This window comes from Artibeus jamaicensis, unplaced genomic scaffold, assembly GCF_021234435.1.
Source record: "Artibeus jamaicensis isolate MK-2021 breed Jamaican fruit bat unplaced genomic scaffold, CSHL_Jam_final contig_467, whole genome shotgun sequence".
NCBI classification, from domain to species: Eukaryota; Metazoa; Chordata; class Mammalia; order Chiroptera; family Phyllostomidae; genus Artibeus; species Artibeus jamaicensis.
The window spans coordinates 3,310,771-3,335,581 of record NW_026521845.1 but is presented as its reverse complement, the minus strand read 5'-3'; the positions used below and the strand labels follow the sequence as shown (position 1 = coordinate 3,335,581).

The window sequence follows — 24,811 nt, the reverse complement described above, 5'->3', positions numbered from 1 at the left end:
TTTCACACTTGAAAGCCCTTGTCTATCGCCCTTTTCTGGGACAGAAAAGTATGTACATAAATTTTATTTTTAATTCTGTCACTATAGACCTTTAAGTATTTAAATTTTTTCTATGGATTGATTGCCTATCAGAGTAAAAATAGTATTTGATCAAAATTTGATAAATATGTCACAAGTTTAGTAAGTAATTATTAAGTACAAAAAGGTAAACTTCAACTATTTACTTCTCTTCAAGAGATGCTCTATACACAGAGATTTGGGTTGTTGTTTATGGTTCCATAAATGAATACTAATTGTTGCTAGGAAGAGACAAGATTCAGCAGGAATTTTCTGCTGCGTAAGTAAAAGATATACATGTATATAGGTATATAATGTATGTGTCTATATAGTATATATATATGTAAAGAAATATACATATATATGTAAATATATATGTAAAGAAATATATATATATGTAAAGAAATATGTTCTTTGTCACCTCTCACTCATCAAGTACTCTAGCAAGTCTTCCTGGTAAATGGCCTTCAAACCGGCACAGGTACAGTCATGTTATTTACAGCAAAGCTTTCCAGGGATTAAATCTTCAAGGGTCATTTTAAAGGAGTCAATGTGCAAATCCTCAGCCTCCATTTGTTCCCTTTCTTCTAAAAAAATTGCCTGTGAAGGTGTCTGCCATGGGCTAGGAAGTCTCTCCATTCCTGACACTTTCAGTTTTCCTTCTTCCTCTTGGCAAGAGAAGATGCTTCCATCCAGTCTACTCTCACCGGGGTGCATTGTCTGAGGTACAACAAAGGCTCTAGGGCACCAAAAAAAGACGATTCTAAATATTGCTGTTCTCACTGAAAAGTAAATGACTAATCAACAAATTCCTTTTCAAGTTAGATTGTTTTCCAGGATTTGCTTTACATTGAAATGGAAGGAGGATCTAATTAAACTATCAGGTGATACACCACCAAAAATAATTTCTATGATGATCACCATGTGATTTTTTGCATTAGTCTGAAATTTTTTTAGAAATCGAGACAGTCATTGCTATTAAAAACACATTTTCATTAAATTTTATTTCTGTGAATGTATTTTTTTAATATACAGTTAACTCAATGGTTATGTCTTGAGAACATAAGCAAGCTTTCAGTTGCTTTTCATCTTGTGTTCTATACTGCAAAGGTTTGACTTTCATTGAATTTTATTCAATACCTGAATAAAATTATGATTTTTTTAGTTTTTTATTGTATTTACTGGGGTGGCATTGATTAAATAAAATTATATAGGTTTCAGGTGTACAATTCTGTAATATATTATTTGTATGTTGTACATTTACACAGTGGAATGCTATTTGGCCATAAAAAAGAAGAAAAAAATTATGCTTCTTTAGCAAGGGCTAACAAGGATAAATGGCTCTCAGGTAGTAAATGAACAGGATTTCCCTGAACTCTCAGCTCTCTGGTTTTGGTGGAAAGATAAATGCTGTGATGTTCATTGGGATAGAAACTGTCAGAACAAGAGGTGGATGAAAAAATTGGGTAAGATTAGAACATATTGACTTTGGAGGGCCTACAGGACATCCGGGAAATGTTTAGTAGGCAGTGAAGTACAGGGTCTTGGAGTCCTGGGCAGAGAGCTAGTGGCTGAAGTCATAGGCACAAATAAAATTCTTAGTCAGAATGTGAGGAATGAGAAAAGCTTATGGAAAAATCCTTGGGGAACACCAATTTTTTAGAGAATGCCAGGAAAAGAAAAATCAGGAAAAGAAATTGAATGAGTAAAGAGAAACAGGAAAAAAAGTTTTGTCGTGAACTGCAGAGGGAGAAAAAAGGGGGTACACAGTTTGGTCAGGTTTTGATGGAGCTCTGTCCCCATTCCTACGAATACCGTATGAGTGAAACCAAGTGACCGGAAGTAGAGAATGAACAGGAAAATGGAGCGCCTGGGCAGGATGTTTCTGATTTTGCTCAAAGCATTTTAGACAAGCCTCTCTAATTTTTATGTATACATAGAGAGAAAATCTATACCCTGCACTCTGCAAAGTGCAAGCCTGTTGTTTAGAATGGCTCTCCCTGCACACACGAGACTGACCCCCAAAAGGATGAAGAAGGGGACATCTTTGAGCAGCAGCCTGAGATCTTTGTTTGAAAACAAAACAAGAGGCTCTGCCTAACAACTGCAGACAACATCACTGGCTATAAAATCCTTAATGGATCATTCATAATTTCTTCCTTATTTCAAATAAAACTCACAGTCCTTTTCACTGAGATGCCTTAGACTATGACTTAATCTCAGAGTTACATTCCTTACAATAGCAATGTGGAATGAGGGGGACAAGGGCCCTTAACAGCCTTTCGGAGGGGCAACCTGGCTGGGCCTGGAGGTGAGTCACATGAGGTCATGAGACGGGCAGCTCTGGGCCCACAGACCATGTTCTCACTTCTATTCCTCAGTGGCCCTGATCTAGAAAAGCAACCGCCCATGCATAGTCCTAAAGACTTCCAGGAGCTTTTCTGTCCATTTTCTTTAAAAAAATTTTGTATTGTATTTTTTTCATTACCATTTATCTATCTCCCTTATACCCCCACCCACAATCAGCACACTGATGTCCATGAGTCCTTTATCCTTTTTGCTCAATCCCTCCACCCCTAAACCCTCATGCCCCAGCCTGCTCTCTATTGACGAGTCTGTCTCTAATTTGCTTGTTACTTTAGTTTGTTCCTTAGATTCCAAATACGAGTGAAAATGTATAGTATTTGCCTTTCTATGACTGGCATGTTTCACTTAGCATAATGTTCTCCAGATCCATCCATGCTGTTTCAAAGGGTAATATGTTCTTTTTTTACGGTTGAGTAGTATTCCATTGTGTAAATGTCCCATAGTTGTTTAATTCACTCACCTACTGATGGGCACTTGGGCTGCTTCCATATCTTGGTGATTGTAAATAACACTGCAATGAACATAGGGGTGCTTATCTTCTTTCAAATTAGTGTTTTGGGTTTCTTCAAATAAATTCCCAGAAATGGAATTGCTGGGTCATAAGGCAGACCCATTTTCAATTTTTTCAGGTATCTCCATACTGCTTTCCACAGTGGCTGCATCAGTTTGCATTTCCACCAACAGTGCAAAAGGGCTCCCCTTTCTCCACATCCTTACCAGCTCTTGTTGTTTGTTGTTTTATTGATGACAGACATTTGTGAGGTGATATCTCATTGTGGCTTTAATTTGTATCTCTCTGATGATTAGTGACATCGAGCATCTTTTCATATGTCTACTGACCATCTTTCTGTCCTCTTTGGAGAATTGTCTATTCAGGTCCTTTGCCCATTTTGTAATTGGGTTGGTTTTTTTTTTGGCATTGAGTTTTATAAGTTCTTTATAAATATTGGATGTTAACCCCTTATCTGATGTATTGAAGAATATGTTCTCCCATTTAGTGGGTTGTCTTCTTATTTTGTTTATCTTTTCCTTTCTTTTGCAAAAGCTTTCTAGTTTGATGAAGTCCCATTTGTTTACTTTTTATTTCCCTTGCCTGGGGAGATATATCTAATAAAATATTGCTACAAGCAATGGCCAAGATTTTACTGCCTGTTTTCTTGCAGGATTTTTATGGTTTTGGTTCAAACATTTAAATGTTTATTTTGAATTTACTCTTGAATGTGGCATAAGAAGGAGGTCTAGTTTCATTTTTCTGCATGTTCCCCAATTTTCCCAACACTACTTATTGAATAAACTATCTTTAGCTCATTGTATGTGCTTATTTCCTCTGTCAAATATTAACTGACTAAAAAGGTGTGGGTTTATTTGTGGGCTCTCTATTCTGTTCCATTAATCTGTGTGTCTGATTTTATGCCAGTACCATGCTGTTTTGATTATTATGGCCTTATAGTATAGTCTGATATCAGGTAGCATGATTTCTCCAACTTTGTTTTTCTTTCTCAAGATCACTGTTGCTACTTGGAACCTTTTGTGGATTCATATGAATTTTTGAAACATTTGTTCTAGTTTTTTGAAGTATATCGTTGGTATCTTGATAGGAATTGCATTGAATCTGTAGATTGCTTTGGGTAGTATGGACACTTTAATGATGTTAATTTCTCCCATCCATGAACACAGTATGTGCTTCCACTTACCTGTATATTCTTCAGTTTCTTTCTTCAGTGTCTTATAATTTTCTGAGCACAGGTCTTTTACATCCATGGATAGATTTATTCCTAAATATAGTATTTCTTGAAGTAATTAAGAATGGGATGGCTTTTTAAATTTCCCTTTCCGGTAGTTCATTATTGGCATATAAAAATGCTGCTCATTTCTGGATATTAATTTTGTATCCTGCTATATTACTGAATTCATTTATCAGTTCTAGTTGTTTCTTGGCAGAATCTTTAAAGTTCTTATGTACAGTATCATGTCATCCACAAATAAGACAGTTTTACTTCTTCCTGTCCAACTTGGATGCTTTTTATTTCTTCTTCTGATTGTTAAGGCTAGGACTTCCAGTATTATGCTGAATAAAAGAAGTGAAAGCGGACATGCCTGTCTTGTTTATGATCTCAAGGGGAACACTGGTAGTTTTTGGCCATTGAGTATGATCCTGGCACTGAGTTTGTCACATACAGACTTTATTATGTTTAGGTATGTTCTCTCCGTTGCCACTTTACTGAGTTTTATTTATCATAAATGGGTGCTGGATTTTATCAAATACTCTTCTGATCTTTTGATATGATCATGTGATATTTAACCCTCATTTTGTTTATGTGGAGTATCACATATTTTGATTTTCGAATGCTGTACCACCCTTGCAACCACCCTTCCTGGAATAAATCCCACTTGATCGTGGTGTATAAGTCTTTATGTTTAACGATTCAGTTTGCTAATGTTTTGTTGAGGATTTTAGCATCTATGTTCATCAGGGATTGTGGTCTATAATTTTCTTTTTTTTAAAGTATCTTAGTCGGTTTTGAAATTAGGATAATACTGGCCGCAGAAAATGTGCCTGGGAGTCCTCCCTCCTCTTGAACTTTTTGGAATAGCTTGAGAAGGAGAAGTGTTCATTCTTTTTGGAATGTTTAGTGAAATTCACCTGTGAAGGCATCTGGTCCAGGGCTTTTGTTTGTTCAGAGTTTTTATTATTACTTCTAGCTCTTTTCCCCCGGTGGACAGAAACTTCGCTGCTTTTCACAGCTAGATGTTACCTGGGTTCTTTTCCATAGACTCAGGAGCTCCTCCAACCCCAGCCACTGGAATATCCCTCTGGAACTTCAGCTGCCACCTATGGGACCCCAGCCAGCCTTCTCGTACTTCCATACTTCCTAACAGTCTCACTGTGGTGATGTGGTCTCTTCCATAAGTCCTCAGTTATAAGGCTTCTCTCCAGCTAGTGTTCAGTTGGTTATTCAGGATGATTTTTTTTCAATAATTTAGTTGTAATTCCAGTTTGGTTCTGGGAGGAGGTTAGGGTAGCTCCCACCTAGTCTGCCACTATCCTACATCTCTGATTTTCTTATTTAACTTAATGCTTCACTGTCATCTTGCTTCAGTGTTACATTTCCCAGACTGAGTTTATCCCAACAATCTCTCTAAAGATTAAGAACTCTGATTACAAATTCCCAAATGACACACTTGCTATCCAGAAGTCAAAGTAAGTAAGTGAGCAGGATAGCATCACTTCTTCTTCGGCTGAAAACCTTTTTTGAAAAATATAACTTTTCCAGATGAAAATAAACTTCTGGAACAAAACGATAGTGGATGTTCCACTCAGGCATGCTCCTTGGAAAAGCAAATGAATCCCTTTGCATTTCCAACTTCTGGAATGCCCTGATTATTCTGCTTTGAAGTTGCAGGCTACTTCCTATTCTTCTCATGACAGTTCAGAAGATTTATGGTTAGTACTTCTTATTTTTCCTTTTCTAATATCTTAATTTCTCTCTTTAACTTTGAATACGTTATAATCATTTCTTCTCAGCACACAACTCCAGCATTTGAGCTTGGTGATCAACTCCCTTGTAACCAGAGAGCTACACATTAAAATAATAAGAAGATGCCATTAAAATTGTTTCCCATAGGCAAAAAGAAAATACATGGGGTAACAGCAAACGTGAGCAAGCATGTCCATGGGCGGACATTCAGATACCACCCAGGGGAGAAGATATTGGTGTAAACACTTGGAAAGTAACTTGGCAAAACTCAGCCAGGCTCAAGTTGTACATACCCTATGACTCAGCATTTCACTTTGGGGGTCTCCTCTAGAAAAACTCTGACAGAGGGGCATCAACATCAACAAAAGTTCAGTGCGGTTCCACTGGCAATAGCGGAAATGGAGCGGCAATAAAGTGTCCCTCAGTAAGGTGAGTGCCTAATCTGTCCTTTAATATTCAGCAGTGGAGATGAAGAGACTCCTTCTAAAAATATCCACATGTGTAAAATCTCCAACACCTATTCTTGAGTTAAAAATCTGTAAAAGAAGAATAGGGTACTATTCATCTGAAGGTCAAATAGGCGCACACACCCACCCTCACACACAACACATAAGCAGCGAGAGCGGACAAGCGTGCGCAGGCGCGATATTTACCGACTTCAGGATGCTGGTCATCCCCGCGAGGTTAGGGCAACAATGGAAGAGAGTGAAACCTTAGCTTCACCTACATTGTTTACTTCTTTCAGAACAGAACGAGAGTGCAAAATGAAGATGCGAAATAATTTTTTAACCTTGGTGGTGGGTACATAGGGTCTGTTGTGTGTTCCGTCTTGCTCTATGTTTGAAATGTTTCACTGTTAGGGATTTTAAAACTTAAAGCTCCTTTTCCAGCAAAAGAGCTCAGAGTGAAAGGGATTGCACTGGAAACATGACTGGATTGGCTAGGAATAGTTGGGAGCAGGATTTGGCAACATTTTTCTGTAAAAGGCCAGATACTAAGTATTTTCACTTGGTGTGCAATATGATCTCTGTCCCCACTACTGACTGTATAGAGAGAAAGTAAATGAATGGGCATGGCTGTGTTAAATATGTTATCTATGAAAACATACCTAGGGTTGGTGTTAGCCTGCAGGTCATCATTTGCCATAGTTTGCTATTGCTAAAGGTAAGTGGCTTCAGCAGACAAGTAGTCTTAGGCTAAAAGGATGGTCCAGGGTCTCGGGAACATTCACATGTAGATCAGAAGCTAACCTGCCACCCTCCAAGAACCAAACTATGTATATATATATATATATATATATATATATATATATGTGTATATATATATATATATATATATATATATACATATAATTTCTGAATTCTAACACTTTTGGGGGGGTTGTTTGGGGATTTTTACTCGATTTTGATTCTGTGTTCAATTAGGCTGTGGGAAGCAGTTTACCCCAGGTGTGCCTGCCCATCATTAGCCCTGGGTGTTTCCCTTCAACCTTCCAAGGATGCCCTGCAATTCTCAGGTCAGAGAACACCCCTCTGAGCTTCATCCCAATCACCACTCACGCATGCCCAGTACTGCCTTGACCTGACCTCTACAACTCATCAAGGTCCCTCTGGAGCGAGTTCATCAATTTGGCTGTACCCTTGGCCTTTGCTTGCCTACATAGATCTTTTGGCTGGGATGGTTCAGCACTGCTGCACCCTTTCCTAGAAACGAGACCCTGCCCTTGACACTTCTCAGAAGGGACACAAGGGGACGGTTGTTTTATAGCTGCCTAAATACTAGGCTTCTGTGGCCCATGCAAGCCCTTGTTCCAGGACCTACAAAGGCCAAGGGCATTCAGTTAAGAGGAAAGTGCTTCCACTACCTCCCTCTGTGCACGTCCAACTTTGACCAACCCCGTCTGCTTAGCCCATCAGCTTTTACAGTCCTGGCAGCCCTCGCAAATTCACAACATTGTTAGGCCATAAAGATATTTAATAAAACCAACGGGACTTATTTACAAGTGTCTTCTGCTACAACCCAAACACAAGAAGAAAGGTAAAGTGAAGTATCTATTTGCTGCCATTAGTAGCAGTTGTGACAGTGTCCGTGAGGGGTTCATTGTCTGTCATTCATTGCTCTGTAAGTAGCAGCGTGATTCAGGTGGGGCAGCTGACATGTGTATGGGTGATGGGTGAATGGAAGAAAGAGGCGTGTGACTTCTCTCCTTAGGTGAACCCCACACAACTTAGGGCTCAATCGCCTTAGTGCCCTGGAAGAGGATACGCCCTAACTGTCACCGCAGCGGAATACCTCTTGCCTACATACCTTTCCTGACACTGAGATGCCCGATCCTGGGCAACCTGACTGTCACTGTGTATGAGAGAGAAAAGAAACAGGATGTAGGGAAGGAAAGAGAGAGAGCCTCCCTTGTCCCCATTCGTCCAGTTTCCATTAGCCTCCTTCCGGGTCCTGAAAATAGGAAGTTCACTTCTCTTCCTAGGTTCTTACAAGGCATGACTTCTAAGGGTGATTGCCAGATGTTTTGAAATTGTTTTAAAGCGTTCAGGGAATGCGTGTTGCTAATCACCACATCTAAGACTGTTGACTCCAAGAGTTTTTGCCCCAAATCGATCTGAACATGTTTCAGCTCTGTTCTCCCTGACGACACCTAGGGACCGTTGAGTGAAGGCATGCATTTTTGAACCTATCAGAGATGCATGTGAAGCGGTTACTGGAACTGGGAGTTGAGGAACGGGCTGACTCTGTAAATCTTTCCTGGCGGGGACTTGCACATTTTTGGGTTGTGTTTACTCAGAACGTTAATAATCTCGGAAATTACTAAAATGGAACCAACATACTTTCTTTTTAAGAGGCTATTGAGATCACAAATCATTCTGCAAATATAATAAGCTATGTAAACCGAGCAGGTCCAATACCCGATGCTTGCCATGAGCCTGCTGGAAGCGTGGCCATTTTTTTCTGTGACACTTCATGTGTGGAACTAAGCAGGCATGCGAACAACCCTTTAAAAAACTCAGCCTCAAAATTTTAATCATTGTGTTGGACAAAATGTTCCTGAAAAGGAAAAGCTTCCCTTTTTTTTTCCTCTACTGCTCTCAATTGTTTGGCTTTCCTTGCCCACGTCACCTCCATTTGCCTAACTCCTGCACTTTCCCCTAGAGGAATCCTATTCGAACTTTAAAAGATACTTCTTAGGGATCTCCTATTCCCTCACCAGGAAGAACTGATGCTCTTTCTCTGTATCTGCACTATCCCTTGGGGTCACTGGTATCCATGGAGATCACCTGAAGCATTTCTTTAAAGTATAGATTTCAAACTCGAACCTAACTTTCCCCCGATTCACAGTGTTACAGGGTGGAGCTCAGGACTCTACGTTCTAAAATACCCCAAATGATGCAGATGGTACTGGTCCCAGGGTCACCACCAGCACAGCCTTACCTCTGTTCCTGTGTAACTGCCACACTGCCACACTGCATGCCTTCCTCTCTCTCCTCAATCACAAGCTTGTTGAAGGCCATGAACACGTGGCATTCATATTTCATTCAACTCTTATTTGCTGAGTTCCTACTACGTAGCTGGGGCTGTTCTACATGCAGGGGCCACGGGCAGTGAATAAAACAGGCAGTCTTCTCTCTTGGGTCTTAGATTTCAGTAAGTAAGTGGAGGAAGTCAGACAATACAAAAAGAAAAAAAAGATAATTAAATACCAAAAAAAATGAAAAAGCAGGGAAGGAGTCAGTGAATGGCAGGGTCATGGTGAAGTTACCCACTCCGGCCTCCCTAGCAGTTGATAATCAAACAAAGACTTGAAGGCTGTGCGGGAGGGGACCATACTTGGGGGCAAGGGGCGTACACTTCTGGGGTAAAGGCAATGAAAGGCTCTAGAGCAGAAGAACGCTGGGCACACTGAGTGTCAGCAAGGAGGTGGAGCGGGTGAGACGGCCCCGTGAGAGGGGGATGGGATGGGCTCATCATGGAAGGGCTCCTCTGACCCTGGAAAAACTTGGTCTCTGAGGGAGGGACTGGAATTCACCAGGCTTATCCCAGTGCTGGCTCTAGATTAAATATCAACAAATACTTGATGAAGGAATTGTCTGCTGGGGATATGCAAAAGCCTCTTGCATCTTAGAGGACTAACAGTGACACAGGGAAATAGTTTAGCTTAGCTGTTCTTATACTGCACATTGCATCCCCAGAACTTATAACTAGAAGTATATACCTTTTGGCCATCTATCTATCAAGCTATCTATCTAGCTTAGATATTTTAAGACGAATAATTTTAACCAAGGAGCAACTAACTAGACTCACATGGAGCCGGGATGCATGGACTCAAATTTGCTGGCTGTGTGATCTTAGAATGTTATGTACCCTCTCAACCCCTTGTTTTTCTCATCCATAAAATAAAGGAAATAATAATACTTATGTCATAAAACACTGATAATTATTGTTATTCTTGAAAAGAAACTGCCACAGCGTCTGATATATTTCAAGCACCAATGCACATTAACTATTACCATGAGCATAAATATATTTAAGACATCTATAAGAATGCAAGGAGGTTAATATATTTAATATTAAATTTTAGCCATTACATATGCTTATGCCTGCTACATATACTATAATTAATAAACACTTTATAACTATACAATGCTCTCCATATATAACATTACACTCACATGCCACTCTGGGGGTGCAGGTTAGTGTCCCATGCGTTCTGTGAGTGGTAAAATACACAGAGAGGGAATGACCGAATGTGAATAGGATGATGATGAGGGTTACGAGGATGAACATAGGAGATCTGCTTGTAAAGAAGATGAGAATCTTGTCTGTCGAGGGTATTGTTGTCCCTTAAGGGGATTAATGGAAATAATATAACTGCTAATTAAACTTTGCGGTCCATCTGTTGGTCAGACTGGTTTGCTTCCTACAAGACATGGTTTAGAGTAAGAATAGTTTCGCTCTAGTTCCCACCATCAAGTATTTGCTGGACTTGTGTCCTGGTCCCCAAGTACACAGATGAAGAACCATCCACTCATGTGGATTTCTTCATCTGTCCGCACTGCATTGGGTCGGAGGCAGTTCTCAGACAGGTGTGGGCATTTCTTCATTCACAGCTGGGAGGCGGTTTCCACTGCAAGAATCTAATTCATGACTCATTTTAATTGCTTGAATATATTTTTGCAGATGCTGAATGCTATTATTATTTGTAAACAGAGCCACAATGTGCAAATATTAATTCACCTAAGCAATGTCATCTGTAACTTTTATACTCATTTCTAGACACCTGTGAATCACGTTCACCTTGCCCTTGCTTTTCGTTAATTTTCCTGAGCATGTCGGTGTCCAGCGGTTAATTTCGATGGCTCTGGAAGCAGATGCCCGGCTCCAAATCCTGGGCCATTACTTTTTGTACGACCTTGGGCAAAGTCTTCAACTTCCGTGGGTCTCAGTTTTCTTCACCATAAAATGGGGATAAAAACAATGTCCCCTTCCACGGAAGGCTGCTCTGAGGGTTTAATGAGACCAGAGCATTGGGGACCAATCCTGAAACGCAGGGCATGCTGGGTATGAACTGCCACTGGTCCTTGGGCAAACTGGCTCGAGCTAATTTGGATAGACTTCGCTTTGCCCTTCTCCGCAGTTGTTCAACGAGTGCGTGTTTTCCAAGGGTGGCCCTAGTTTGTCCGCATCGTTGCGTTCTGGGCAGCATCTGGGATCTCTTCACTGCTGTGTGCGTGTCCTACCAACCACTTCCCACCTCCGCCTGCCCCTGGGCACCCAGCCACCAGCCTCACCCCACCTGACTGCAGCGCCTCCACAAGAAACCATAAAACATTAAAAAGGAAAGCGAGGAGCTCTGGTCCGGTCTGTGGCTGAGCTGGTTGGTTGGAGCAGTTACACCAAAGGGTTGCGGGTTCCATCCCAGGGCGGGGCACAGAACGGTACATAAGTTGGGGTTCGTTCCCTGGTGGGGCGCTCACTGGAGGCAATCGACTGGCGTTTCTCTGCCTCTTTTTCCCTCTTCCTCCTTCTCTAAAATCAATAAACATATCCTCTAGGGAGGATTAAAAAAAGGAAAACGATGCCGCACGCCATCAGCCGTCCCAACCAACCCCTCTAACGAACTCTGTTCTCTTTGCAGGATGCTCTGGAAGCTTTCCCTGTCCCTGCTCCTGGTGGCCGCGCTCGTAAAAGCGGGGGACGCCAGGAAGAACCGGCCGGCGGGAGCCATCCCCTCGCCCTACAAGGACGGCAGCAGCAACAACTCGGAGCGATGGCAGCACCAAATCAAGGAGGTGCTGGCCTCCAGCCAGGAGGCCCTGGTGGTCACCGAGCGCAAGTACCTGAAGAGTGACTGGTGCAAGACGCAGCCGCTGCGGCAGACGGTGAGCGAGGAGGGCTGTCGCAGCCGCACGGTCCTCAACCGCTTCTGCTACGGCCAGTGCAACTCCTTCTACATCCCGCGCCACGTGAGGAAGGAGGAGGAGTCCTTCCAGTCCTGCGCCTTCTGCAAGCCCCAGCGTGTCACCTCGGTCCTCGTGGAGCTCGAGTGTCCTGGGCTGGACCCTCCCTTCCGACTCAAAAAAATCCAGAAGGTCAAGCAGTGCAGGTGCATGTCCGTGAACCTGAGCGACTCGGACAAGCACTGAGCGCCCCGGCCCGGACGCAGCTCTGCACTGCGCACCTGTCTGCTGGGTCGCGCTGCCGCCGCCTTTGTCCCTGTCCTCAGAACTCACTCACGCTGCCTGGTGGACCCTCTCAGCAGCAAGCACGTTTCTTGGGGCTGATGGTGTCCTTGGCATGAGCGCGGGCCGCAACTGGAGCTTTGCTGATGTGTTCTCGATCGACCCTGGGCCGACTGTGCGCCTCCCAAACCAGGCTGTTTCAGGCCCGAAGGCAGATGCTAGAAAACCACCACCCAGCCGTAGGAGAGGCACGGATGTTTCCACCATGTGGAAAGGGGAGTATTTCCCTGGCCTTGCCCTACACTCCAGCTGCCCACTGCCTCCCTGAAGTGAAGGATGCGGAGCAGCCCCGTCAACCTCTGCTGCTGGTCCCTGGTCCCCGCCCCGTCCCCCTGGCTGGGAGCTTTACTTAGTGATTGTAGGGCTGTCTTCTTGCTGCCGAGCTGCGAATCCGGAGAAGGGCGGTCAGGAAGCTGCCCGCGGACAGGGGGCTCTCTTAACCTGGTACCAAGAAGACGACTTGAGCCACTTAAGTGGCAAAACAGGCTTCCCCGGGGACCTAGCTGACAGCGGGCCACGCTCTCCCCACCCCCAGCCGCCACCACCTTCCTCACTCCCCCCCACCCCCTTCTACAGACTAAAGACGAACTCTGGTGTGCATGCTATTATCGCTGCAATTAGAATATTATTACACACAAAGGTTTCCATATTAACGCTGGTTTTATAATTGACCTATATTGTAAAGAGCTGTTAAAAAGTATTATAGACCTATCCTTGTATTGTGTCACGGGTTTTGACTCTGGCTTTGCAGTAGCATCCTGAGTATGGACCAGAGCAGAGGATGACCTGCCCAGAAGGTGTTTGACTCAGAAGCAATGTCTGGCCGCCATTCGCTGCCAGGAGCCCATTCTAAGAGAATGAAGGGGGGGGGTTGTGATTTCACGTTGAATAGTATTTCACTGAAGCTAGTAAGTGCCTAGCTGTGAAGCTAGTAAGGCATCACAGCACAAGGTAGGAACTGTGTTGGGATGGATGGGTGCCGGGAAGTAGATCCACGGGGAAGATTTTAACCTGCAACTCAAATGCCCCTATCATATTTAATATACACATGTGAAATGAGAAGCTATACTATTTCACTGCCATGGCACTAAGCAAAAGCAATTTCCTGTTGAAATAGAGAAATATTCAAAAATATAAAGAGCCAGGTCACTTTGTGGTAGAAGAGGAAATAAAGGAGACAATATATCAAACAGAAATCTAGTTGAACTGTCCTACAGAAAGCAACCAGCTTCCTTTTCAAAGAATGAACTAAAAAAAAAAAAAAAAGATGGGCACCATTAGGTCAGCTTTCATTTTTATAATAAATTGTTGAGGTTTTCACATTGTGGTCTCTTGATAGAGGGAAGCTGACATAATCCAATTTCCTGCAAAATTATTCTTACTTTGCTAAATTGCCCCACAGAAAGGTTCACTGTGAGTGATGTGTATGGCATCTGATGAATGTGAATGAGAGTCCGATCTGATTGGTGGGAATGAACACACTGGGAGGAGTTTTCACTGATGATTCCCAAACACTCAATCTTAAGTGCTCTCTGTCCAGGGGGCTCAGGAAGGCCTGATTTCCGGGGAGTTGGGAAACCTTCTACAGGCTTCTCTGGGAACTGACATTAGGCAGTGATGAAGGCTCTAGAGACGTCCACCAAGGGAGCAAGGAGGCAGGTAGGTTGTGGCGTGTCGGGGAATCCATTTACAACCCTCGTGCTGCAGGTTTCATTTCTGTCGCACCTGTGACGCCATGAGACCTGAGCAGAACGTGCAGTTGTAATGGAGGCCTTGGCTTCAGTAATAGGCATGGACGGCCGTAAGTCAGGAAACTTGCATTTCGTGGAAAACCTCAAGTCAGACTCAGGCAGAACGTGCAGCCCCAAAGCTGTGAGGGAGGGAGGTCCACGTGATTGTGAGGGAGGTCAGTGGAGAGGCGTCTCCGGGCCGACTGCAAAGCCAGCCCCTGTTATTGTATGAACACAGAACCCAGATAGGCGAAGGACGGCGCTACGAAACTTACAGAATACAGACATGAGCTCATTCCTTGAACCCAGTCTTGGGTAGAGCGACAGAAGCAATATGATATGCTGCACGGGAAGCTCCTTCTGGGGTTCTTGTATGTACGTTTACCTTATAATGGCTCAAATTGTATTTAATTGTTTTGTGTGTGTTTATAAATGAAGAAAAGCTATAAGTATAATGTAATTATTTTATAGGTGTACTATTAAATTATAGAACAAATAAAGCTACTCTAGGATTATACGTGATCCTGGTGTGACGTGCCATGAAAGTGAAATTTGAACTTGACCCAGTGGGCAGGGCGGGAACACTGTGCGTTACAAGGCCTTTTGTCCAGACATGGTGCGTTGAACCCCTAGCCTACAGGATACAATGGATCACCTTTGGGGTCTGGCATCTTCAAAGAGAATCAACAGCAGGCATCCCAGGAAAGGGCAGAAGTGGGGGGCATAGCTCTCATCCCTGGTCTTGGGGCGTTTCCAAGATTCTTCCAGATTCCTAACAGTTGAAGACAGAATTCTTAACTAATCTCTCACTGTGTTCTCTGAGTAAGGAACGCTGCGTGGGGAGTAAGACACTGCAGTGAGCAGGAGCCTGCGGCAAACCTTGCCTCCCCACCAGCAGCCAGTGCCCCGCCCTCGTCTCTTCCACAAGGCAGAACTTCCCTGAGTTTCGTACATTTTCACCAGTTGGGGCATTTCTTAATTTAAATACTTCTTAGTTTCATGGTGTCTCAGTTTTTCCTTTCAACGAATTCACTTACCTGCCATTCAAGAAACGCAACTACCAATAAAAAATGAAAACTTGAATGAAACTGCATATGGTCGATTTACTGTTTGGACTTCAAAGGAATTTAATTGAACTTGGTAATAATAAATAATCCATCTTAGTTTATTAAATGGGACCCAATACTCCACTTAAGGGGGGCTCAGTTATTCCAGTTCACTTGTTTCTGAAGTTGGAGGATTGATTTTCAAGTTATAAAGTCAATGAAAATGGGCTCTTTACTATTGAGTGAACTTGGGACATATGTATTCCCAGCAAGCTTATTTGATGAGGGACCTATGACTACTGTTAATTAATAAACGCATGGGAGACAACCAATAAGATCAAGTGACAAATAATGTCATTAAAACCTGTAGATCATCAGGTTATCTTCCGAATCCTACCACTTCTCCTGAAGCAGGGCAGACATTGGAAGCCCTTTATCAAAAGGGAAATGAGGGAATCCACGCAGTTTGTGTTCTTCTTGTTTGTATCCATTGGCGTTTTTGGATGGCTGGCTTCTCTGGTGCTCACTCTGGACAACATAAGAGAAAATAACAAAGCCACTGTTACCTCCTTCCTGGAGTCCTGAGATTCCTAGCAGGTCTGCCACCTTTTTCCCACTTCTCAGAGGAGGGGTGGGGGCCTCATAACAAGTCTCCCAGGTTCAGGGCAATAGGGGAGATTAGGCTCTCACCTGCATCTACCCAGGTATTCTGATCCCAACTGTAGGAATCTGTCTTTCCTGATTAGGGCTGTGGCGAAGAAGACTTGTTGCAGGTTTTTCAGAAGCAGTGCTCCTGCAGCTGAGCCTGCCAGACTGCAGGGGACCAGGGCTTCATTAAATGCTGTCAGAGATCCCGTGGCTTTCACAGTTGACGGAATTGATGTTCAATCACCCCGAGTCCTTTTTAAAAGATCTCTTCAACAAATCCATGCCCCTTGGAAGTTGGTACCCGATTCCAAACTCCGTATAACTACCCTTCCTAACCCTGAAGCACCAGCCAGAAGTCCCCCCAGCAGCATCCTATCTCAGTTTATCCCTGGGAAAACATTAGCAATGCACTGCTATGGAGAGTTAGAGGTCGGCATGGCAACCGGGGAGGGGCAGTGAGTGCCCTGTCTCAGAATCCCTTTTTAGGGAATACTTCTCTGGACCACTCCTGGGGCTGCCTGTCTTAGGCTGGACAATGACTTGTGGGCAGAAGATGGATTGGGGAGCGATTTGAGAACACAGACCTGAGGGAAATCAGGAAAAGAGGGCTGCATGGTGGAAAAGCAAACAGGATGCAACTGAGGCATCTGACCCCTTGGGGAGTTCTGAAGCTGGAATGGCAGATTAGAAGAGTCCCAAACTAAAGCTAGGAGGATAGGCTTTCATACCCCACATCATCTAGCCACTGGCTCCGGGAAGCCCTGAGGAGGGGGCAGGCATCTTTCTCTCAGTGAGGGACCAGCTGTGAGCCAGCAGCAGTGAAACTTCTCAGTGGATCAGTGGCGGGGGGGGGGGGCACGGAGGGCAGAGCGAGATGAGATGGGCACGTCAGTTCTGAAGAGGGTGTGCGGGGGGAGCACCATTGTCTGCACCTCAGCATGTATGTTAGGGGCGGGGACGGTGGACCTGGGAGCTGGGAGGAGAGTGAAGAATATGGGTCACCGTAAAAGAGAGGCAAAGAAACCTCCATTTGATAAGAAGAAATAAAAACATGCCAACAAACCCTGGCTCGTGTAGCTCAATGGATTAAGCGCGGGCTGTGAACCAAAAGGTCATTGGTTCAATTCCCAGTCACGGCACATGCCTGGGTTGCGGAGCAGGTCCCTAGTGGGGGGCATGTGAGAGGCAACAACACATTTATCAAAAAACAAAAAAAAAAAACATGCAAACAAATTTGACCTAGGATTATTCTAGTCACAACATGCAAGACAACTGTGGGGAACAGGCCAGCTCCATGGCTCTTACAAGAATTTAGATGAAAAATAGGGCCAGATGAAGTAGTAGGGTTAAGATCGGAAAGGAAGAGACAAACATGTGAAATAGTTGCAGAATTTGGTGACGAAGAGGAGTATGTTAGTGAAAGATGGGGAGGTCAGTACAAGGGAGGGTCTGGTATTTGGAGGTGAGGGGGTGGGTTTTTACAGAAGTGTCTGCAGTGACAATGAGGTCACCTAAATAAAACAGTCTCATTTGAAGAAAAAGGACTGGAACTCGAGTTTGAGGTGGACCTGGACAAACTGATGGAAAAACAAAAAGATCAGACTAAACCCATGAACATAGATGAGATTTCTAAAAGACGCAGAGATTGAGTGAATGGAAGACAAATTTGGACACTACTCAGGAAGAACAGGACGAAGGGGAAACGGTGACATGTCTCAGCCAGTGTCTGCCCACTGCCTGATGGAGAAAACGGGGCCTTTGGGTCCTTCCTCTTACACTGCACGGTGCTTCCCACCCATCCTGTCCTCCCAGCCTCCCTCTGCCCTTTGAGCAGTGCCTTCTCTTCCTGATGAAGGTACCAACAGCCTGAGCCCCACCCTGGACTCTAATTCCTGAAGGGAAGGAGACTACATTTAGCAAATCAGGCACATGTGAAGTCTTCTAACTATGAACTCCACCCTTAAAATTCTGCTATAGCACCCTGACCAGTATGGTTCACTTGGTTAGAGCATCATCCTGTGCACTGAAAGTTGCAGGTTTGATTCCCGGTCAGGGCACATACCTAGGCTGTAGGTTCAATCCCCAGTCAGGGAGCCTAGGAGAGGCAATCAGTAGATGTTTCTCTCTCACATCAACATTTCTCTTTCTCTCATTCTCCCTTTTTCTTTCTCTAAAAAAGGATGAAAAATGCCTTTGGGTGAAGATTAAATTTTTTTCTACATTCCTCTATAAGGACATTCTGCCCCTAACAAGACCATGGCTCTGAAAAAGGGCACCGTTGCTAATGTGTGGAGACAGGGTACCAAATGATAAATCGGGTGTCTAATCAAGGCTGGAAACTTAAAGTTTCCTGTTTGACAGTTTAGCAAAAAGGTTTGAGAGTTATCCAAATATTTACATCTGTAGTTTTTTTGCTTTCTGTTTTTCTTTTTGCGGTGGGATATGTATATTTTTAAATTTTTGTTTTAGTTGAAGAGCCAAAGGGTATCCAACTCATGTTACCATAGTTACCGTATGTCCGTTTTCCCATGCGCTAGAAGGAGCTCTGTTGACGGGGTCCATTTCTGGATGTGTTCTGGAATTTCGTAAGCTAAATATTAAAATTCCTCATTCTCACTTTGCTTGAAAAAAAATGAGCTCCCTCATTTAAGGATATGCTGACAAGTTACGGCTAGCATTTACAAAGTAAAATTTGTGAATATGAAAAAGTACTGTGGGGCCCAGCTTAGGACAATTGAATCTTATTATAATATCACTTACTATAGAATGGCTTAAATGTATTGCCAACTCTGCAGTCCAAAAGCCTAAAACCAACATAAAAATCGCATTGTGGATTCGCCTGTAAGGTGTGGGTCGGTCCTGAGATCCATTGCGTGGAATAGAAATTATTGTTAATTTCTGGAAAACTTTACAGTATATGATAAAATTATAGCCATAAATGAGAAACATTTACATAGAGTCAATGAGGGCAGTATGAAATAACTCGAAAATTGAGGTGAGAGGGGGTTTTGCCTAAGGATTACCGAAATAGGCCAATGTAAAATAAAAGGCCCAATGTTCCTGTAGCAATCAGACCACCCTGGGAGAAAATGCGTCCAGTGGCCTACAGACCACCCTGGCTTTTTTTTTTTCATCCCTGTAGCAGACAGGCAGGGTTAGCCTGCCACCCTTATATATCCCCACAGTAGTCTAGCGTGAGAACTCGCCTGGCCATCTTTGGGGAGAATTCCTGATAAAGTTACCAGAGTAATGTGCAAGCGTCCTCAACCACCTGAAGCATATTGTCTCCTTGATCAGATAGGCGTCCTTTGATATTTGCAATGAGACACATTCCAAAAGGTTAATTATAAAATACATCTACCTTTGTTTTTCCAAAGTCGGCAAAATCCAAAAGGACCAAAAGAAATGACAGTGATGAAAATCTTTCTCTCATCCATCCCACAGCTACCAGCTTCCCTTCTCCAGAGGCAACCGAGTCCTAGCAGTTCCTCGAATACATCTGGATTCAGTAACCAAAGCGTCCTCACTCCTGCATAAAGAGGGGTGCACTGTACATACTACTTTGCTCCTTTTTTTAAAGCACAAACTTGACAAAGATAAAGCTTTTTCATGTATTTTTTCTCCTTCAAAGGTTGTCCAACTTCTATTTCAGAACATAAAGTGCCCTTCATTCTTTCTTTTTAAAAGCCTACACATTACCTTGTCATGCAGTGTTCCCAATAGTTGGCTATCACAAATACTTATCACTTTCTAATGCGCTTAACACACAGCTGCAACAGCTCCTGTTTGCGCTGCTTTCCCTGAAGATCTTCGTGGGAGTTTTGATTTCCATGCCTGATCTTTCAAGTCAGCTTCTATGGGGAGTCAGTTCTCCCTACCTACCCCTCCCCCAAACCATTTTCTGTTGGTATCATCTCAACTGCATTAAGTGTAGAGATTCAATTTTGGAATTACTGGCATTGTTGGTGCCAGGCTTTTCTATTTTTTTATCTCCCAATTGTTTCCATATAGATTTCATACGTTTCTTATTACATTGATTTTGTGGTATTTATCTATTTTTCATTGCTATTTTAAGTGGGAACTTTTCCCAATTATGTTTTCTAACTGGACATAGTATACGTGAAGGTTCTTGATTTCTGGTTATTACTCTTTTGCAGAGTCAATTCACCACATTCTGTTATTGTCACTAATAATTTTTAGTTAATCATTTTCTGTCTTCTGAGTATATAATCTAATAAACAGCGAATAGAAATGACTTTATCTCCTCACTTCAATTTTATACCATTTTCCTCTCGCTGTTAGGTCCATGATCACTGGCAACAGTGACATTGGACATTCTGGTCTTGTTCCTGGTTTTTATGCTCCCACATGCTCCAGGCTGACTTTGCCTCGAGGTGTTTGACATTCAAGGACATACTCACATAATTCACATGTTTTCGACACATTGACATTGAATTGTTTAAATGAGTTTTTAGCAGTTGGAGGAAATCACCCAAGTTTTCTCCACTTATGAATATTGTTTTTAAATAAATACATTAAAATATGCAAGGTCATATACATAGGATCACCCCCGCACTCCAGAAATAAGCCCCACTTTTTCATGGTCCTTCTGGTGTTTGCTGATATTTTGCACGGTGTTTCTGCAGTGCTATTATTCATAGATGAGTTGATCTACCGTATTCTCTGTAGAATAATCTTTGCTGGTTCGGTAGCAGTGTTACGCTCACCAGATATTTGCAGGCAGTCTGCGTCAGGGAGAGGAGAGGGCTGTGTTTCAATCTAGCAAATACCCCATGATGAGGTCGGGTGGAGAGCATGACTTGTTCGAGCATTCACTACCCCAGTTCAAAGTCTCTTTACTCACCCTTGTTCTATGGATGCCTTCCTGCAAATCCAATGTGTCTTATCTGATTCCTCATTTAGGCCTCTTCCCTGTGTAAAAAAAAAATAACCACGTACAGGGAAGCTTCTGATACCACTTGGTACACTAAGGATCTGTCCGTTATTGCGAACACAGGATTTTATGGTAGGACCTAAGGGTGTGACCCCACTTTGGAAAAGCAGACCCCAAGTGGCCTCTGAAATCTGCCTCCACGAACAGCCTCCCTCGGCCCTCCCCCAGACCCACACATGTGGAAGACCTTCCATACATTTTGTGGTTTGAGTGACTGATACCTCTAATTTTAATCAAAGCTCAAGTTTGCATTTGCTCTTCTTTGCTCCGGGATGATTTCTGAGAGGAGAAGGCTCCAGTGAGTGCTCCTTTTATCACACCGTTTTAAAACCTTAAACCTCTTCCTACTGCTTCTGATTATATAATTGAAGATGTATTTCATGGGAAACAAAACCCCCAAAACACAGCCTTCGAAAAGTTTAAGTTTGCTAATTGGCTGGCAAATGGAAATGTTAATGACAAGCTGGTGTAACACAAAGAACGGCTCGCAGGATTTCCAGAGCTTGTTAGTAACAGCTCCTTCTCTTGCCCAAGCAGGAGTACCTCCCATCCACGGTCACTTCTTTCTTTACCATACATGGTTTTACTTTGCTGTTCTCGACTTTTCTGGCCTTTCGTTGAGTTGATTTTTCAAATTCCCTTTTTGCTTTTAATTATTTCCATTCTTTTAAAGAATACCCTTAACATTTGAACTTTAATTTCATATTTTTGTAACAAAGCCTAAACATATTCACTATCTTTTTTTCATCATCGCACTAAAAGCACACACATGAGCAGGGAGACCAGAGGTTGCATGTAGACAGCATTGGTTTATGGAGGTTTTCCTGGCAGGACAGTATGTCTTGCACTCTAGAGGGGACTCTGATAGTGGTCACCCTACTTATAAATCAGAGCACCTGGCATTATTGGACATCAATTTTTGTTTGTCTTCCCCACTAGAATGTCTGTCATGAAGACAAGACATTTTTCTGTTTGTCGATTACTTCTAAAGGCTGGCGCATACTAACCACTCTATAAACATTTCCTGAATTAAATAAATGAATTCTTAGCATGCTTAAATTATTCTCTGCATTTCTCCTACTCATAATTATCAAAATTGTAGTCTGCTTTGTAAACACAAATGTAAGTTAGCGTTGTTACTGTTTACAAACTAGAGTTAATTTTTGTCACAAATGTCTGTGTCTTCTGGGATTTTTTTAACATCTCAACCTTCTTTATCGCTTTGTCTTTATCTTTTTTCCTTGCTGGAATATGCCTTTTAGCAAATCTTTCATTGAGGTTTTTGGGTCATAAACTCTTCTAGTTATGTCTGAACATATATAACTCCCTTTCTATGTCAATGATACTTCAACTGGGTATAATGGTCTTAAGTCTTCCTTTTTTCTCACACATGTTGAAGCTACTACTTACGATTGGCTGACATGTCGTTGCTGGAGACAAATTTGCTTTCATGATCATCAGTGTTCCATTGCAGGTGATGTGTCCTTTCTGGAATTTTGGGATTTTTTTTCACCTGGCTAGAAATTCACTTTGACTTTTCTAGATGCAAATGTGTTGGTGTTTATCCTGCCTGGCACTGGTTATATTTTCAGGCGGAAGATTTGTGGCTTTCTTTAATTCTAGAAATTGTGGGCCATTTTTTCTTCAACTACTTCTCTGTCTTTTCCACTATTTCCTTCAGTTCCTCCTTATGACATGCCTCTCAAATTGGAGTTTCTGGGTCTGTTGCATTCCTCTTAGCTTCTTTTACACATTTAAAAACATTTTATCTCTCTGGAAAACAATCTCAGTGACTTCCTTAGCACCATCTTCCAAAACATTAATGTTTTCTTGATGTGTCCATCTAGAATTACATGCTTATATACTTTTTCCTATTTCAATAATTTTATACTTTAAGTTTTTGGCAGGGTTTAAATATTATTATTTAAATTACCCACATTTTTTGCCTATTGTTTGCATTTTTAGAAGTGAGTTCACTTGCATTTGTCGAGTTGATTTATTTTTTTCTTACTGACCATTTTTCCCTCACGGGCTTTGGGAATTGTATTTTACAGACTTGAGAGGGTGGACATGCTCTTTTTCACCCGATCTCTCCTTCTCTAGTCATTTCCTGTGGTTTCCTCCCATTCCCAGTGCAGAACCGGGCTTGTTTTGGTGGCCCCAGGCTCCCAAGTGGCAGTGATATTGGAGATATTGCAGGTGTAGACATGGGCCCCGTTTGCTCTGCTGAGCTTTCTCTGCCTTCTCCTGCCAGCGCACGCTGCTTGTTTGCGTATCTACGACAGCCAATGAGGCTACTCTGTACTAGTGACTCTCACAGGCAGGTAAGCTCCACTCTAGTCTCCCATCTCTAGTAGTGAACTTGGTTTGGTTTCCCACCACAAATGGGATGTGACTGGTCCTCACTACCCTGGAGAGAGATGCTTCTCTCCCTCCTTCCTTTCTCCCTTCCCATACTGGTTGGTTCTCTAGTTGTTCTACTAGTTGATGAGAAAGGAGTGTTAGCAGTGCCAGCTGTGATTATGAAATTATTTCTTCCTTAATTCTGTCCATTTTTATTTCATTTATTTTAAAGCTGTTACCAATGCATACATATATGAGAACATAGATTCATGTTTCAGAGTTTTTGTCCAAAGCAGAATCTTGCCTTTTAAAATAGTCTAATAATCTCTGCCTTTTAAATAATGTTTAGTCCATTTACATTTAAAGTAATTATTAATACAGTTATGCTTACAAACAGTTACAGCTGTTTGTCCTTTGTCTTGTCTAATTGTGTTATCCCTGATCCTCTTTTTCCTATATCCTTTTGAATTAGTCAAATATCTTTTGGATTCCACTTTATTTATCTACTAGCTTTTTAGCTATTCTTCTTCCCATAACTTTTTAGAGATTGCAGTAAGGGTTACACTGTAATACCGTTAGAGTATACATCCTTAATTTCTCAGTCTGTTTGGAATTAATATGGTATCACCTCATGAAAATATAAATATTTTGCAATTTCTTCCCCCTCCCTGTGCCATCTTTATAACAGTTTTATGCATTATTTTTGCATACATTATAAACTCTTCCAGATGATGGTATATATTTTTTGCTTTAAACTGTTAGTGTTTAATAAAATAAAAGCAAAAGAACTAGGCTTTTATATTTTCCGAGGTATTTATCATTTCCGATGACTGTCATTCCTTCCTGAAGATCTGTTTCCCTTTGGTGTCATTTCCCTTGAACTTGAAGAACTTTAACATTCTGGCAGTACGGGTCTGCCGGTGACAATTACTCACAGTCTTCTCATGTACCCAAGTGTCTTTATTCCTTTTTTATTCTTGAAGTATATTTTCATAGGGCATAGGATTCTGGGCGACAGGGTCTTTCCTTTCCCTAAAGCTTTAAGGATGTTGTCCCTCTGTCTTCTGGCCAAGAAGACTGCTGGTTTGGGGATTTCAGCTGTCTGATGCACCCCATTTCTAAAGCCTGCCCTTGGCCCCCAGACCATTCTTGTCTTGTTCAACCCCCTCTCACCTGAGATCCTGCCCACTTTTCTCACGCCCCCTCTCCAGAACCTCCAAGTAGTTGCTTTTATTTTTCATAGTTTACAGTTATTATTTGTGGGAAGGTTGGTCTGTTAGAAGCTTACTCAGCCATACCAGGAGTGCAACGCCAGAACATGTTTTAAACTTCTTCTGCACTGCTTTCCTTAAGCAGATTTTAAATAGAATACTAAAGAAGTGAAGTCATTACATATATTTTATAAACTTATTATTTACAATAATAATGCATCTGAGGG

At 42.4% G+C, this 24,811-nt stretch overlaps 1 protein-coding gene across 1 annotated transcript in view; it reads left to right on the top strand.

Moving 5' to 3' along the window:
- The window catches only part of GREM2 (gremlin 2, DAN family BMP antagonist), a 117,688-nt gene extending 102,251 nt beyond the window's left edge, over positions 1-15,437 (top strand). Inside the window, exon 2 of the mRNA XM_037144106.2 lies at positions 12,049-15,437. Coding sequence (XP_037000001.1) covers positions 12,050-12,556 — 507 coding nt within the window. The 5' untranslated portion in view covers position 12,049 and the 3' untranslated portion in view covers positions 12,557-15,437. The remainder of the gene's footprint in view (positions 1-12,048) is intronic.
- Positions 15,438-24,811: the final 9,374 nt, after the last annotated feature.